Source organism: Manis javanica, chromosome 8 (genome assembly GCF_040802235.1).
Source record: "Manis javanica isolate MJ-LG chromosome 8, MJ_LKY, whole genome shotgun sequence".
Taxonomy (NCBI): domain Eukaryota; kingdom Metazoa; phylum Chordata; class Mammalia; order Pholidota; family Manidae; genus Manis; species Manis javanica.
Window position 1 is genome coordinate 123,036,872 of NC_133163.1, and position 16,953 is coordinate 123,053,824.

Consider the following 16,953-nt stretch of genomic DNA (forward strand, 5'->3'; position numbering starts at 1 on the left):
GAGAAATCAGAGATGAGGCCAGATCCTGCCTGGCAGGTCTGCCACCCTTGTCTCAGGTTACACTCCTAGGGAAACTGGTTGCCCTGGGTGGAGACTGGCCCCAGATATTAGGGCCCTGAGGATCCAGCCCTGAGCTCCTGGGAGAGCTGGGGTAGAGTGTGGGTTTGGCACATAGACACCCTGGGCAGGGCCCCTGTGTGAGGCTGGCCTGTGGGCTTCCAGAAGGAAGGAAGTGGACCAGAATCGTGAGCTCCAGGTGGGGAGGAAATCTCCTGGGGGGTCTCCACCTGGGGGCTCTGGCCACCCTCCTCCAGGGAGGCCTCTCAGTGTGGCAGGAGGGCTGGCTGGCTGGGCCTAGGGGCCTAGGCCCCTCTACTTCTGCCTCTGGACAACACTGACCCTTAACCTCAGCTTCCTCTGGACCCTCCGAGGGCCTCTCAGCAGTGAGATAGCAGGACGCAGGGTGTCCTGCCTGAAACTCCTGAGAGTGTGGGAGGATCTGGGAAGCTGGAGGCGGTGATGCGAAGAGCATCCCAGGGGGCAGAGGCAGCTGGCGGGGAGGGGGGAGTCTCCTGTTGCCCTAGTTCCTGGTTTAGATGTTATACATGTTGAGGCACAAGGAAGAGGCGACTCTCGCCCTCAAATGTGGGTCAGCTGCCAAGTGCTGGCTGGGGCTCTCCCCGTGCAAGATGCTGTGCTCAGGCCTCAGGCTCCCACTCCACCTGCCCCAGAGTGCGGGCGCTACTTACGCGTCCTTTCTTCTGAGGACTTCAACCTAATCCCAGGGCCTGGGTATTGCCTGGAGCCCAGAATCTATCTCCTCCAACCTTGGGAGGCCCTCAAATGGGAAAGCGCCAGAAGGTGGTGGTTCCTCAGCAGCTCATAGAAGGCCCTCTGGAAACCCTGTGTCTCAAATCCATCCCTAACCAGGTGACAGCCTCTCAGGTCACGTACAGAGACAGCTGGCTTTTTAGCATCCGTGCTGCTTACTCAGCCTTTGAGCAGGAGCGGCCTTGGTTGTCTTGATGAAGAGTGGGGGCCAGAGGGGATCTTCCTTGTGGGAACCCCCAGGGAGCTGAGGACGCATCTGTGGTGGCTCCCCTCTGCCTCCCCCGTAGCACATGGTCCAAGCCTTGGGATCCTCCAGTTCCCCTCATTCTCCTTACTTCTCTGACATTTAGGGAGATGTCTGGGGAGGAACCGGGCTATGGAGGCCAAAACTCAGGCTAAGAAATTTAGGGCTGCGACACATTTTTCTTTAAGCTCCTGGGAGAGGGCCTAGCCTATCTCCACTATAAAAGGATTTGGCCCACCTGCCCACACAGGTGAGGGTACAGGAGATTTAAATGTCTCCAGAAGGTGGAAAGTCAGGGTTCAGGTGGCCTCATCCACCCTGCCAGCTGAGGCCTGGTGGGATGGCAGGGGAGTGCTGGCTGGTGTGGATAAGTGCCCAGTACATGGTCAGACAAACAACACACAGATGTCCAGAACCTCCAAAGCACCATTTATCCAGGCCCCATGGAGCCGAGTGTCCCCAACTGCCTACCCGCTAGCCCTTGGTGGAGCAGAGACGCCACAGTGGCCCTTGGCCTGATACCCTGCATGCTCCCTGGACCAGCCCACACTGGGGCCACAGACCCATGCTTGCCGGGACCTCGGCCCATCAAAGTGGGGCCCTGGGAATGAGCTGAGCCTCCGAACTTCTTCCAGCCCCCCACACCCTCAGGCGGCCCGTCGGTCTGGGTCTAGCTCGACCCTGGGCTAAGCTTCCTTGAAATCTCCCTTAAATAAACCCATCCCCAGAGCGACCCACCCACCTTGCACCCTGCATATATTGTTCTACTGGCTTGCGTCTTCTTGAGAATGGAGAGGCTCTCTCCTGTCCTCTGCTCCAGGGAATACCATCTCCCTAAAACACTAGGGCAAAGTTTTCCTCTCAACCCTGCGGCAGAGACAAGGGGAGGCCTGGCCTGGCGCGGAAAGGCTAGGATTCCCTGTGTCCCTCCTTGCCTTCCTCCTCACCCTCTTAGCAGCTTGGGTCAAGCGTGATTCCCCCAAGGTCACAGACCCAGGACACAGAGCCCTGACCCATCTGGGAGGCCGCTCTGGTTTTGATACCCCAGTAGCTCCAGGGCAGGGGGCCTGACTCCGGGTCTGTCTCCGGCCTTGGGCCTCTTGCAGTTCTCCAGGCATGGAGTGAACTGGGGACACTCCAGCTCTTGACTCCACTTGGGGCTGGACTCCTGGGACTACCTCCCAGCACCCTCTGACCCTGATAACCCCAGGTCTCTCCGGCTCTGGGGACATGCAAACAGCACCAGGGCTGGGACAGTGGTGCTGGGGCCTAAGCAAGCCTGGCTCTGGCCTGATCAGTGACTGGGCCCAGGCCGGGCCTCACACCCAGTACTGGCCATTCTTGAGGGCAGGGTTGGATGTCCGGCAGAACTGCAGCAGCTCTGGGTCCGGTTGGCCCCCCGATGGGGGCCCCTGGCCAGGCATGGCTGTGAGCGGGATGGCCTGGCCCGGCTCTACCTTGCGGAAGGTCTCCGTGTCACTGGCCAGGCCGTTGCGAGGCTTGGCGGTCAGCACCTGGACGTTGTGCTTGCCTGTCTTGTTGCGTTTTCGGAGGTAGAAGAGCAGGGGCAAGATGAGCCCCAGGAGCAATAGGACGAGGCAAATGGGAATGATGACGCTGAACATGTTGGCCTCGAGGAAGCCCAGGAAGCCTCCCCTGGCCACAGCGGGCGCGAGGCTGGAGGTCGCCGGGCCAGGCTCACCTGTGGGCGGGCCACCGTCCGGCTTGGCTGCTTCTGTCGGGGAGGCCGCAGGGAGACTGAGCAGGTCAACACTGTAGAGCCGGGCCGCATTGTAAGGCTCGGTGGCAAAGTCCAGTGAGGCCACAGCAGGCGGGACACCGGGTGCCCAAAGCTCCAGAGTGAGACTGTCGCCTAAGGGGCCCCGGGACATACCCTCTGGACTGCCCACCTCCAGCGCCAGCCTTCCATCCTCAAGGTCCTGCTGGGTGAACTGCTCCACAAGCTGGCTGCCCCTGGGCTCTGTCCTGGACCGGGCCACACAGACCACCCGGCCATGCCGGGGTCCCGCCAGGAGCCGGAAACGGGGCACACCGCCTGTGTGGTTGGCCAGCTCACCTGCATCTAGGATGGTGGAGTCCAGGCGCAGGGTGGCACCCTGGGGCCATGGCCCATGAGCCCACACATGCAGCAGAGCCCTCACAGTCACGTTCACTGTGGCTGATGCGTTGGCGCCCCTGGCCAGTGCCAGGATGCTGAAGTGGTCGTGAGAGGATGAGAAGTCGGTGAAAGTAAAGACCACCTCGCCCCGGTCTACCTGGAGCTGACTGAAGGCCGTGGCAGGCTGCCCGCCCGCCAGGAGCCGCCCGTACCGGGGCCCTCGGGTGAGGTGGTATGCCGCGTCTGGCTCCTCCTGATCCGAGACCACCTGCAGCTGTCGCCGGCTCAGCGGGGATCGCCCTGAAGCTTGGGGCACCTCGAGGGGTGCCTGCAGTTGCACCTCGATGGCCGACGGCAAGACATCCACAGTCAGGGCCACGGGCAGGGGTGGGCTGGCCCCATCAGACACACTCAGCTGGAAGATGCCCGCCACGCTGCTCCCATTGGCCACGAAGGCCAGCCGCCCTGCATCCACGTCGGCCTGTGTGAAGTGGGTCACGGGCCCTGGGCTGGCCCCCACCAGGCTGAGGAAGCCATTGTGGGGTGCCCGCTGCACCTCGTACTTGATCTCCTCAGGAGCTGAGTCCGGGTCCACTACACTCAGCTGGGCCCGGGAGATGGGGGTGCGGGATCCCCGGGTGGGCCGGAGAGGGAGGGAGGCCTGCGGCCGGGGTGGCCGCTCGTTCACGTCCTGCACTGTGATGGCGAAGGCCTCTGCGGTTCGGGGCCCTTCCACAGACACCCCCGCCGGCCCCTGGAGGTGGGCACGGAAACGGAAGCCATCCTGCTGGGTGCCCCCCCCTCCGTGGGCATATACCAGCTGCCCTGCGGCCAGTTGGGACTGCAGGAAGTGGGGCTGCCCGGCGTGGAGGGGCTCCTGGGATACCAACAGCTGGCCTCGGGTGGGGAACTGTGTGATCTGGAAGAGCACGTCGTGTTCTGGGCGCTGGGGTGATGGAACACTGGCCAGGAAGTTGGAGGCGTCCAGGGCAGCCTTGGTGATCTCAGCCCTCTGGCCTTCGGGGACCCACAGACCTGAGGTTGGGACACAGGCAGTGAAGGTCCCGCCCAGGAGGGAAGACTCAGATCCTCAGACCAGGGCCTCCAGGCAGGTCCATGCCTCTCCCACAGGGCAGAGCAGGTACCCCAGGAGGGCAAGCACCATGTCTCCTTTCTGACTTGAAAGCCTCCCCACCCACCCACCCTTCTTATGACTTCCCGGGTCCTGGGAAACGGGAGCTGCTGCCCCTGGCTCGTATTGCCCCCTCTCTGGCCCTCCTAGTATCCCTCCCACTTTACCAGCCCATCATGCTATTCACCTTTGTTCCTCCAGAGACGGCTGGGGCGCTGGGGACAGGCAGCCTCGAAAGACACAGCCACAGTGAGGACGGCAGCCACCTCGGGGGAAGGGGGTGAGGACAACCGGAGCTCCAGGGCATCATGGGCCTCCCAGAAGGGCTCAGCGGGCATCTCATGCTCATACAGAACATTACCAGCATACACCTGCGGGGAGACCCAATGTTGGGACTGGAGGCAGACCCAGCCTGCGGCACCCAGAAGCCCCTTGTGGGTTGGCACTGGCCCCGGGCACTGGCCTCCCGGGTAAGCTCTGTGTCCAGCTTCACTCTAGGGTCTCCTGGCTGTGCCTTCTCTGTCTGTAACCCCTGCTCCCCCTCACTAACTGAGCAGGTGACTGTTAGACAGTCACACAGCGGTGAAGAGCCGGGCTCCCCAGCCAGATCCCTCCGTCAAACCTGAGCTCTGCCGCCTTGGGCGAATCTCGTCTCTGTGGGGAAAGCAATATTCTCTCCACAGTGGGTCCTTCCTCTCTGGCACTGGGTTCCTGCCCCTCTTCCCTACTGAAGACACCACTTCTACCATCTCCCTTAGTTCTCCTATGGTGTCAAATTTCCCCCCAAGATGGATTGTTCCTGTCATTATGCAACCATGCTGTTCTTTCTTCCGTCTTGCAGACAAAACTCTTGATTTCAATTTTTTCCAACATTTGTCTCCCACTTTTGCTCTTCTTTGCAGCAAAACTGCAAAAAGAATAGGATATGCTCTCCCCCAGTGTGGTCCTGCGCACATTCCACCCAGACCTTTGCTCCTGTCCTTGCCAAGGGCTCCGATGGCCTCCATATTGTTGGACCGGGTGTCGGTTCCTAGGCCTCATATTACTCACCTGCTCAGCAGCTCTTCATTGAGCATTCTGTCCTTCCTCTAACACACCCGTTGGTTTCCGGGGTGCCGCACTGTCTTCTCCCTCCTACCTCACTACCACTCCTTCACAGACCAGGGGCAGATCCAGCCGGCGGCACCTCCCCCTCTTCTCAGTGTCTGTGGCTTGGCCTGGAGACCTCTTCTCTATTTACAGGCCCTCCCCACGGGCTCTTGCTTCATCTCCAACGCTGGCTGTGCGAATGGCCCCAATCGATCGTATCTCTAGCCCACACTGCTCCCCCCTGAACTCCAGGCTCATATGCACCTGCTCCTGGGCAGCTCCGTGGGGTGTCTGAGGGTCGCCTCCAATGCGGCATGCCCCTGCACACCCCTAACCTGCCTTGCCTTTTCTAGTCTTCCCGCCCCAGATTATGGCAGCTCTTCCAGTGGCTCAGGCCAAAACCCTGGGCTCTCCCGGACCCCCCCACTTCTGTCACACACCCCCATTTCTGGCCTGGACTGCTGCCATAGCCTTTTGTATCCCCATTTTGGCCCCGCCCCCCTCCTCCTACAGCTGGTTCTTAACACAGAAGCCAGAATAAGACTTTAAAAGTGTAGGTAGGGTTATGTCGCTCTTGCTTAGATGGCTCCTTATTTAACCTCATTGTAACCCTGGTACCCCTGTGACCTCCTACCCCCGCCCCAGAATACTGCGCTCTGGCCACACCTGCTGTCTCCTAGGGCTTGTCTGCACCTTAAGTCCCTGAGGATAGTCTTCCCTTCCATAAAGAAATGTGCATGCTCCCTCCCCCTTGTAGCCCAGACGTGTCCTCTTGGTTTATCTTTTGTTTTCCCCTTTTAGGAGGTGCAGGGAATTGTTTTCCTTTTCGCAGAAAAACAGGAGTTGCGCAATAAGACGGAAACCGGGGTTTAGCTCAGAAGACTCTAGGGGCAGTTGTGTTGTGGTGGATGGGGGAGCACTACCCATTCTAAAAGGGGAGCCATACCTTGTCAGGGCAATCAGCACAGTTCTAAAGGGACAGCAGAGTGTGGTGGGGGTGGTGGTGTCTGCTCCTTAGCTGATTGCCGACAGAGGAACACAGGCCTTCTAAGGAACTCGAAATCAGGGTTGTTTTTTTGTGTGTGTGTGTGAAATTCCCCAAAGGTCATATGTTGACCACTAACTTAAGAATATGAAATGCATCATGCAGACCAAATAAAACATATCTGTTGGCCAGATGTGGCCTCCAAGGACCATCAGCTGTGACCTCTGGCCCAGGCTGGAGGGTGGGCAGGAAGGAAATGGAGACCCCAGGAATCGGGGTAGGAGGCTGGATACCTGGGTACCGGAGCTTCTACGGGGAGAAGTATCTGGTTGCAGTGAGGCGAATCCCAGCAAGGTGGGGAGGGGCCCCTGAGCCTGGGGAGCAAGCAGTGTTCTCTGGTGAAAGAGATCTTGGAACAGCAGTCAGAAGGCATGATTGCGGTTTGCCTCTTATCAGCCATGTGCTCTGAATAAAGTCACCTGACTTCTGTGAGCCTCAGTTTCTTTATCTGAGAAACGGGGACACCCGATCCTTGCCCCACCCAGCTCAGAGTACTGTGGGACAATGGTGCTGTCGGGACACTCCCCAGTCCTGCCCTGCCTCCTTCCCCAAGGGGGGACAGTCTCGGCCATGAAGCCTCTTCCCAGCGTCCTGGGTGGCACTGCCAGCCTGGCTCCCTAGTGGCCATTCAGTCTCATCCTCCATATTGGGGGCCTTGGCGGTCCGGTCCTGTTCCCTCCCCCTTCCTGGGCACCTGATGACAGGCTTCCAGGGACACGGGGCGCACAGCTGCCACAGCCACCAGCCTGCTGAATCTCACTGCGGGGAGGAGGCAGGAAGGGGGCCCTAGCAGAAGCCAGGCCTTCAGGAGAGCAGAGAACCCCGGGCCCAGAGGGTTGAAGCGAGAGGCCTGTGAAACCTTTTCCCACCTTCCTTAAAGCCTTTCCTGATGCCGAAAAACGCCCCAGCCATCCTGCCTCTGCAGAGCTCCCGCACTTAGAAGGGGCACTGCTGTATGTGGTGGCCGCTGGCCCACGGCACAGCTGGCACAGAGCCCTCTGATCCCAGCAGCCTAGCAGTCCGCCTCTTCCCATGGCTGCGAGTTCTGATTTTTTACTGGTGGCCTCTGGTGTGCTCTGAGACTGCTGTGCCCTCAAGCTGCCATCACGGATGGGTGGCAGCTTCACTCGCAGCTCCACCTACTCGGCTGCCTTCTGTCCACACATCTGCTCCCAGGCCCCGCTCTGCTTCATGCTGGCTCCTGACCTAAGCCCCAGGCTGAGCTGCTGTGCTGTCTTCTTTGCAAACTGTGCCCCCTGCACTGCCTCTTACCAGCCACTGGGGTGTACGAGTGTCCCCCCCACAGTGCACACATTGCAGCCCCTGTGGTCCGACTGCAGCCTCCTTCTGGAAGCCAAGCCCCAGGACCTGATCCCTGCTCGGGGCCCCTGCAGCTCTGACCTCCTGCATTCTCCTTCCCTCTGAAACACTAAGCCCCCTTTGCCCTGCCAGCCTGGTGGCTCCCAGAGGGCATGGCGTACAGGGCCAGGAGCATGGTGGGCCCAGGAAGTGTCTGCTGCCAGTGATGCCAGAGCTGATACCCATGTTCACAGGCAGAGTGGGCCACCTGAGGCTGAAGGGAGTCTAAATGGTGGCTGTAGAGACCTGGGCCCTTACCTCGGCTTGAGTGAAGTTCACCAGGGCCTCCCCGGTGCTGCGCTGCTGGGCATGGAACAGCCGGCCGAGCTGGGGGCCCTGCACCACCCGGTAGAGCAGGAGGCGGGGGTCGGTGCCCACGCTGGAGCTGGCTCTCAGGCTCCGGCCACTGAGAGGCTGGACAGACCCTGCCAGAGGGGAAAGGGGCCTGTCAGCCTTGGGCCAGGAGCCAGGGCAAGGCTCCTGCAGGCATGCCTGTGCTGGGCAGACCCACCTGGGCAGACGGTCAGGGTCCGGCTGCCCTCCAGCGAGAGGAGCGGCTGCTTCTGGGCTGTCACGCGGAAGAAGTGTCCCGGGGAAGTGTGGGCACCGTCGGAGAGGCTGAAGTGGAAGCCTCCGTCCAGGGCTCCTGAGGATAGAGGCGGAGTTGGCCCTCACTGGCCCGTGCGGCACGCCATCCTCAGGGCATCCCCGTCTCAGCACCCACCTCTGTGTGAGAACAGCACCAGCCCGCTGTCCAGCTGGGCCTGTGTGAAGCTGTGCACGTCGGTGTCTGGTGCCGTCCGCAGCACGACCCTCCCGTTGTCGGGCCGCTCGATGGTGTAGACCAGGTGCTCAGGTCCCGAGTCGCTGTCTGCGCCCCTGAGGGCCTCTGGAGGGAAGGGCACAGTGGCCCCCTCCCACATCTGGGGACACAGGCCTGTGAGGTTTCTGTCCCTACCAAGCTTACCCACTTGGCTCCTTCCTGCCCCTGGGCCACCACCCGCGAACTGCTGGCGTCGGGTCTGTGCCATTCTGGGCTCCTACACACAAAGGGTCCCCAGCCCCGCTCACCTTCCCCTGCACCCCAGGCCTCCACACCCATGTGTCTCTCCATGTGCCCTAATCCTGCTTACCCTGCAAGGCAAGCTCACGTCCCCCTACTTTAGGAAGCCTGCAGATCTCAACCTTCCCACGTTCTCAACCCCCAAAGTCCCCTAACCCGGACCAACTGCATTGTTTTATCTGCTGTCTCCCTGGGAGGGTGGGGGTCTCCCTTCAGATCCTCCGTCGTCTGGGTAGGGGCTGGGTGCCGAGGGGGATGGTGAGGTGGGCCTGCCCAGGGTGCTTAGCTACAGGCTCTCCTCCCAGGTGCTGGGGGCGGTGGGAGGCAAGTGGGGCTGGAGAAGCTAGCGGCTGGCCCCTGTCCTGCAGCCCTGGGACGAGGCACCGGGTGTGCCCAGTGAAGACAGCGGGGTGAGGGTGCCTGGGTGTGGGAACTTCTCAGAGTGAAGGGGAGCCCCCCTCGGGCCTCCCACCGTCCCTGGGGTCCTGTTACAAGTCCCACTGGGTCAGCAACTTGTGGGTGGTGTTGGGGAGGGGCTCCAGTATCTGGAAAACAGCACTGAGATTCCTGGGCCCCTTGCCCGAGCCCCAGGCTTCCCCAGGCGGAGCTCTGGGAGGAGGGACTCAATGAACGGAGGCGGGGCCTTACCGCTGGCTCTTGGCACAGCTCGGGGGACAGCACCACCTACTGGCCAAAATTCCACTAGCGCCTCCTGACTCCGGTTCCAGGGCAGCTCTTAGCCTGTACCCCACCTGCCCGCTGCCATCCCCTACCCGCCCCACGCCATTCCCGTACCCCCAGCCTTTGGGCCGAATTCCCACTCACACACATCCTATACCACCAAAGATGCCCAGTGCTGCATGTCACACAGCCCAAGGCAGCCCTCTTTTGAAGTTTTCCACGACTCCTGCTGACCTGAAGAAGTCAGTATTCAAGGCCCTGCCCATCCACTATCTTGCTACGTGGTCTTGACCAAGCCACACCCTTTCTGTTCCACCACTGACTATTTCTGTGAGTGTGAAGAAGTTCTGTCCCCTGTCAGGGCCTCAACTTCCACCTTTGTCAAATGGGGGCACCTCTGCTCTACAGGGACCTGGGGAGCCAAGCTGTGGGGGTGGAAGTGCGGAGCTTAACCACTCTCCACTTGGGGTCCACCCTTACAGCTTTGGAAGAACGTTCTTCAGGAGCTCTGGTCCTGAGCCATAGATAAAGCCTCCTGCTGACGTGAGTCCCGGGAACAGCAGGCCTAAGTGTGGCCGTTTACAAGGCTGCCTGCTGCGCTGACAAGTGTCCAATAAGAAAGCCTCACACCTGTGTTCTGTTTCCAGTGCAACAACTCTTCTCTCTTCCCAATAACCTAGTGAGGCATGTGGCGGTGTCCTCATTTTAGAGTTGGGGACTGAGGCTCAGACAGGGGAGCTACGGGCCTCTCTCTGGGAGGGGAGGTGGGAGGTGGTCCCCACTGCTGTCACCTGCAGGCCTGTGTTTGTGGTGAGGACAGGGGGTTGGTCATTGACAGGCAGGATGGTGACTGTGAAGACCACGGGATGGCTCTGGCGGTCCATCTCTGAGGCGTTGGCCACGAGGACGAAGCTGTCTGTCAGCGTCTCACTGCCGTCGTGCACATAGTGGATCAGCTGCTGCTCCGCCTGCAGGTAGGCCCAGGGTTGGGGTCAGGCCCCTGCTTGCTCAGACTGCTGGGTCTCGGGCCCAGAGCCTCTCATGCCCTGCCTTTGGGTGGTTGGGGGGAGACTGACTCCTTCCGAGCTGGTTTCTACAGGGGGAAGAGGGGGGCAGTCATTTCTCCCCAAATGAAGGAATGATTAGTGAAGGATATGGGAACAATAATTTCTATTTGCCCAGGGAGGAAGGAATAAGATGAGGTATCTAAAATAGAGGTGCTCCATATATGTGGACTCCCTGCCTCTTCTCTGTACATATCCTCAGACCGGGAGTCCCTAGGGCTCCCCCCACCGCTGCCCTCAGAGCTGGGCTGCACCCCCAGGGCCCCCCTAACTGCTGTACCTCTCTCCAGGAGAAAGTGCTGAGGGTCCCGTCTTGAGGTCCTCCCTCTCTCTGCAGGGCCCCGTGACGGGGTGGCTCTCGGACCTGCAGGTCGAGACCTGGCAGTGTGGGGAAGTAAGGCCCAGCGACGCGGAGCAGTGGAGGGGCCAGGGTGCGGGCACCGCCCTCAGGCACACTGAAGTTCTGAGCCTCTAGCGGGATGGCCGCAGGCAGCACCTCCAGCTCCACATGAATGTCCTCAAGGCGAGCGCCCAGGCCTGAGGCCACATCGAGGGAGAAGGCGTCTTTCCAGGCCTCTGGGTGGGAGTGCAAGTACAGGACCCTGCCTGCAGTCACCGCCTCCTGAGAGAAGTTCTGCACGGGGTCCAAGCTGGGTGGGTCAGCCACCAACTCGCCATGGGACAACATCACCAGGTAGCCGGCACTTGGCGGGGTCCTCACCGAGAACACAATGTCCGCCGGGGGCACTGACTCCTGGGCTGCCTGGTTAATAGAGGTCACAGGTCACAGAGGGGGGGCAGTCATGGTTCCAGAGCAGCCGAACATGCTCAGACCCGTGTGCCGCTCGTTCTCCCGGGGAGTGCCCAGGACACCGGACTCCACTACTTGCTTAGACACATGGACACACCCAGGTTCACACACCCAACAAGCAGACGGCAGGTGGTCAGAGGGACTGCACACTCTCCCCACTCCCACCCCAGTCACACGGTCACAAAGCCTCTGAGACACACACTCCCTCAGAGATGTCCACAACCACACATCCCCAGGTTCAGTGACACACAGAATCTCACCACACAGGTATGTGGACGCGGACTCTCGCATGGATCCCCTGCCCCCCGTTATTGCCAGTCCTCGCCACCAGAGGGCTCCCCACCCTTCTTAGAGGCTCGGGCTCCTACACTAAAGGCCCTGTGGTTGCAGGCGCTGGAACAGCCCAAGGGCTACTCCTCTCTCTGATCCACACTAGTACTACCCCCAAACTCACATTCCTGTGTGTTTGCCTGGAATACTGCCCCCTTTTCCCTGCTATTGAAAGCCCAGAGTCTTGGAAGCCTGGCTCAGCTGCTGCCTTCTTTAGGGCAAAGACTTTCTAACACCAGACATGTTTAGCCAGAGTCTGTCTGAAAGTGCAGACAGTCAGAACCACAAGGGATTCAGAAATTGGCAGCATAGGAGAATACGGCCCAGAGAGATCAAGGGATTGGCCTGAGGTCACAGAGCAAGTCACTGGGCTTGCTGGATGGTGTGTGGTTGCTCAGTGAGGTTCCTAAGTGGACAGCAGCTCTCTCGAGATGCTGAGTCTTGGTCTGGGATCTGGGGAAGGAGCTGGGGACATGCAGGCCTCAGGGGCTGCCAAGCCTGTATCCAAGGCCTGTGGTCTTCAAAGTCTATACAAATGGAAACCCTCCAGAGAACTTGTTATTATTGGAATACAGATTTTCAGGGTCCACTTCAGAGATTCTGTGGTCTGGGTGGGGTCCAGGAATCTGCTGCTTAGCCACAGAATGTACACATGTGCCCATGACATGCGGAGGCACATACGATCACAGGCAGCTGTGTGTATAGCAAACTCCCTAGAAACCCTCAGGCATACAATATGCACAGGTGCAGGTACACACCCAAGGCATGTGCACACACCGGGCCCAGGAGTTACTGCAGGCCCAGCCCCAAGCATCCAGTCACGAATGGCTTGGAGGCTGGCTGGCTGGGCCCCTGCGCCTGGATCATCCCCCTGCTCACCCCCATGTCCTTTACCTCCAGCTGGTCCCTTCTGATCTCGGCTGCCTCGCCCTGGAAGACATAGATCTTCTTGTGCTGGACCAGGTGCAGTGGGGCCAGTGGCCCCTCTATGGCGATGGTCACTTGCAGCATGGCGTCTGTGTGCACAGGTCCTGCCTCTACAGAGAAGGCCACGGTATCACGGGGGCTGAGACTGCCATTGTGGCTGTAGAGAATGTCACCATCCAGCAGATCCTGCTGGGAGAAGGTGGTGGCTGGCTGGCCGGCCCGGAGCAGCTGCCCCCAGTGCGGGCCGGCGGTGACATGGTAGTGGACCTCACCCCCACTACGGATGTCTAGATTGGTGTCGAGGTGGAGCACAGCTGCGTTGATGGTGCTGTGGCCTCCCTGAGGGACCATGAGGCTGGAGCCATTGGCCACATGCAGGTAGGGCTCTGAGGCCTGGACTTCGAGTAGTGCAGTGGCCTGGTGCTGCCCATCAGACACCTGCAGCTGGATCCAGCCACGGTCGGCCCCTGAGTGCACAAACAGGACTCGCCTCCTCCGGAGGTCCTCCTGGGTGAAGCGGTAGACAGGCCGTGTGGGCTCATCCACAGCCACGATGCTGCCAAAAAGGAGGTCCTTGCGCGTCAGCACCAGCTGAGTGTCAGCAAAGCCTGAGTCAGCATCGCTGAAGGCCACGTCATCTGTGGTCAGCAGCCGCTGCCCACCCCGGGCCACGTGGAAGACACGGCTGATGGTCTGCACGGGGGCATGGTCATTCACAGGCTGGATGGACACACGGAAAACGCCCCGTACCTCCTCCCAGGCCATGCCACCGCTGCCCTCACCCTGGCGGGTAGCCACAAATGGAATGTCATCTTCTGTGCTCTCGGAGTCGTCATGCTGGTAGACCAATCGGCCATGAAGCAGGTCATCATTGGTGAAGGATGTCACCATGGTGTCCTTGTCCTGTGCCCCCTGCCACATCAACCTCCCATGGCGGGGCTGCTCCATGACCTCATAGAGGTAGCTGGCACTGTTGAGACTCTTGACGAAGAGGTGGTCAGCAGAGAGGACACCCTTGCCTCCCTCAGGCACTGAGAGGAGCGTGTTGGTAAGGACAGGAGAATCTGGGTCACCGCCGATGTGGATGGGGAAGGTGTAGAGAGGGGAGAAGTGTGGTGGAGCTGTGACACGGAAACGGAAGAGGTCCTCGACTGCCTCTGAGGCACGTGCTGTGGCCCCATAAGTCACCCGACCAGCCTGCAGGTCATCCTGGGTGAAGCCCTGACCGTCTGCTAGTCGTGTGCCCTGTAGCCGAAGATTTCCCTTCCTGGGGGCCTGAACCACCTCATAGTGGAAGGTGGTGGGGCTCAGGTCTGCGTCCTCTAGGGCGGCCTCCAGGTGGGCAGTGGTGAGGGCCTCCTGCTGGGTGTTCTGAGTATGCAGTGGCTCCAGCCGCAGCAGCCACACTGCGGCTCTCTGGACTGTCACTGGAAAGGACAAATTGCTTAGAGTCTCCCGGCCCACCTGCACCTCCAGGGCCAGGTTCTCCACGGTGTCCTCGGCGCGGTGCTGTGGGTCAGTGCTCAGGTACCTCACTCGGCCCTGCTCCACGTCCCACTGCTGGAATGCCTGTGTGGCCCACCACTCAGCACCCTCGGCCCCGCCTGCCCCCTGCTTCTGCAGCTCCCCAAACTGCAGGGCCCCAGTGACTCGGAACTGCACGCTCACATCCTGCCCCACAGCGTTGGTCTCCACGGACAGGTTGGCAGGCGAGACGAAGGCAGCAGAGCCCTGGGCCACGTACAGCCCTGTGTTTCGACGGATCTGAATGGTCGGCCGGATGGCCACCACCTTCAGTGTGGCTGGGGGGCTGGCCTGCAGCCCATCGCTGACCTGGAATGTCAGGTCCTGGGCTGGCCCCCCACGGTGGATGTAGACTAGGTTGCCAGTCTCCAGCTCCTGGCAGGAGAACTCAGTCGCTGGTGCACCAGGCTGGTCTCGGCGCTCCACAGGAAGGCCGGTGTGGGTGCCGAGGAGCTGGAAGGTGAGGCCCTCGCAGGCAGAGTCCGGGTCATAGGCTTGGAAGACCTCAGGCCCCAGCGGCTTCTGGGTGTGCTCCAGGATGACCATGAGGCTTCCGTGCGGGAAGATAATGCGGGGTGGGTCGTTGACAGGGTTTATCTGGATGGGCAGGATGTAAATTTGGCCTCTCTGAAGGCAGGAGGGCAGGGGGCCCCGAGCAGTCACTGACACCTCCAGCACCAGCTGGTCCGAGGAGTCCTCAGAGCCATCGTGGACGAAGCGGACCTTGTGGTTTACCACGTCCAGGAGGGTGAACATTTTCCGTGCCTGGGCGCCCGGGACATCCAGCTCTAGCTCACCGTGGCGGGCTCCGCGGCTCATGCTGAACAGCACCTGGGATTTGCGCAGCTCAGCCTCACCCAGGTCCACTGTGGGCTGAACATGCCGCCACTCAAGCCAGGCTGTGCCACCCTCAGCCACCACCAGTGGGCTGATGGTGAGCAGTTGGGTGAAATTGGCAAAGACAGGAGGCAGCCCTGGCTCAGGCACACAGGGCTCAGGCAGCTCCACGGCTGGCCAAGCCTCAGGAGCCAGGGTGGAGAAGGCCTCGTATGGGCCATAGGCATCCTCCTCATACTCATCTTCCTCAAGCCTGCAGCCGGCCACCATGCTGCGAGTCAGCAAGGCTTCCCGGAGCCCCTGCCGCTTGCCGTTGATGCTGAGGTCCTCCATGCAGCCCAGGAGGGAGACATTGCCAGCCCCCGGTGCCAGGCCCAGGCGGTGCTCCTGGAGATGGCGAGAGACCTCTGCATGTAGTCCCCCGAGGAGGAGACTGCCACGTGGCTCCAGGAAGCTGAGGACCCCGCGGTTGGAAGTACGTGTGGGGTACTGGTCCACAGATATTTCCAGCTGGTGAGCGTCCATGTGGATACTGACCTCATGGGGTTGCCCATCAGCCACAGGCACACTGTTATGCAGCAATACAGTGCCCTGGCCTTTCTCCACCACAGCCCGCAGGTGACCTTCAAATATGTCCACATAGATGAAGTCCCCATGCTGGCCCCCTGCTTGGAAGGCTAGGGGTGCCTGCCGGCTCCTTGTGGTGAGTGTGAACTCCAGGGCACCTTCATCCGGAGTGCTCCAGGCAGGGAAGGCCGCCAATGAGTGGGGCCCGGAGAAGCCCAGAGCCACACTGTCATCTGCAGAGAACTCTTCAGCGCATCCCTCATGTACATCTGGGGTCAGTGGCTGGAGGAGGTTGTGGCCATTGAGGGTGGCCCCATGGAGGCAACCCCGCAAAGCTCGGCTGGCTCCCCTCAGGTAGGGCAGGCCAAGGCTTCCAATGCCCCCCACGAAGAGCCCATAGGGGACTTCCAATGGGGCTCCTGAGACTGGGGCTGAGGAATTCAGGTGCCCATCTACTGACAACAAGGCCCAGCTGTCTGAGACAGTCAGCCCCACAGTGTGGATAATGGAGTTGCTCAGCAGTGTCTCTGCTGGGGTCTGGAGCCTTATCACCTCCTGGCCCAGGACAAGTCTGACCTGAGGAGAGAAAGGGGGAATAGGGCAGCACTTTGAATCCTTTGCTTCTGCTATAAAAGCATAGTTGGTCCCCCACACTTGGGGTCCCCAGAACAGAGGGCTTAGGACAAGGGCTTCTCATGTCACCCTCTTTCCTTCCTGCCATCTCTTTATTCATCTCCCAAACACCCACCAAAGTGATCCCTGTGTCAGGCCTGGATGGACTTGGGGACCCTGAGGTGAATCAGATGTTGTCCCTGCCCACAAATAACTGATATATAGCAAGATGCTTTCCTAGAGTTTCAATCTGTATTTTTTATTCTTACCCACTTTTCTTGGGTGAAAGGTGCCATAAAAATCACCTTGGGATCCAGAAAACTCACTTCTGGAATAATGGAGACATAGGAACCCTGGATCAGTCTCCCTAATTAGGGCAAAACACCTTGGGGTCACCAGGTGGAAGCCAGGACCAATGTTCAGAGATGGTGAACATAATCTCTGTTTTGAAGGTTTAGTAAAGAAAAGATCCCTGACTTGGGGTGAGGGGAGATCCTTGGGGAGAGAAGGACATGGTTCTGTCTCCATGATCCTGGCACCAGAACTGGCTCTGGTGCAGTGTTCCCACCTCTAGATGGTAGACTGGGTGGAGGCAGAGGATAAGAACGGAAAGAGCAGCACCAAGAGCTGTGACCTTGGGAGTCCGCGTACGGAGCGCCTCTAAGGGTTGTGGCTTCCTTGTATCTGGCAGACAGGACGAGCAGTAGGACCAGGCTGT

At 60.2% G+C, this 16,953-nt stretch overlaps 1 protein-coding gene across 2 annotated transcripts in view; it reads right to left on the bottom strand.

Annotated features, from left to right (window-relative positions):
- Nucleotides 1-1,483: 1,483 nt before the first annotated feature.
- CSPG4 (chondroitin sulfate proteoglycan 4) overlaps nucleotides 1,484-16,953 on the bottom strand; it is a 34,410-nt gene continuing 18,940 nt past the window's right edge. For both annotated transcript variants that reach the window (XM_037010199.2, XM_073212204.1), the window contains exons 3-10: nucleotides 12,663-16,199; nucleotides 10,908-11,390; nucleotides 10,355-10,531; nucleotides 8,544-8,742; nucleotides 8,331-8,465; nucleotides 8,078-8,244; nucleotides 4,514-4,697; nucleotides 1,484-4,229 (exon numbers count right to left, since the gene is read on the bottom strand). In XM_037010199.2, coding sequence (XP_036866094.2) covers nucleotides 2,395-4,229; nucleotides 4,514-4,697; nucleotides 8,078-8,244; nucleotides 8,331-8,465; nucleotides 8,544-8,742; nucleotides 10,355-10,531; nucleotides 10,908-11,390; nucleotides 12,663-16,199 — 6,717 coding nt within the window. In that variant the 3' untranslated portion in view covers nucleotides 1,484-2,394. The remainder of the gene's footprint in view (nucleotides 4,230-4,513; nucleotides 4,698-8,077; nucleotides 8,245-8,330; nucleotides 8,466-8,543; nucleotides 8,743-10,354; nucleotides 10,532-10,907; nucleotides 11,391-12,662; nucleotides 16,200-16,953) is intronic.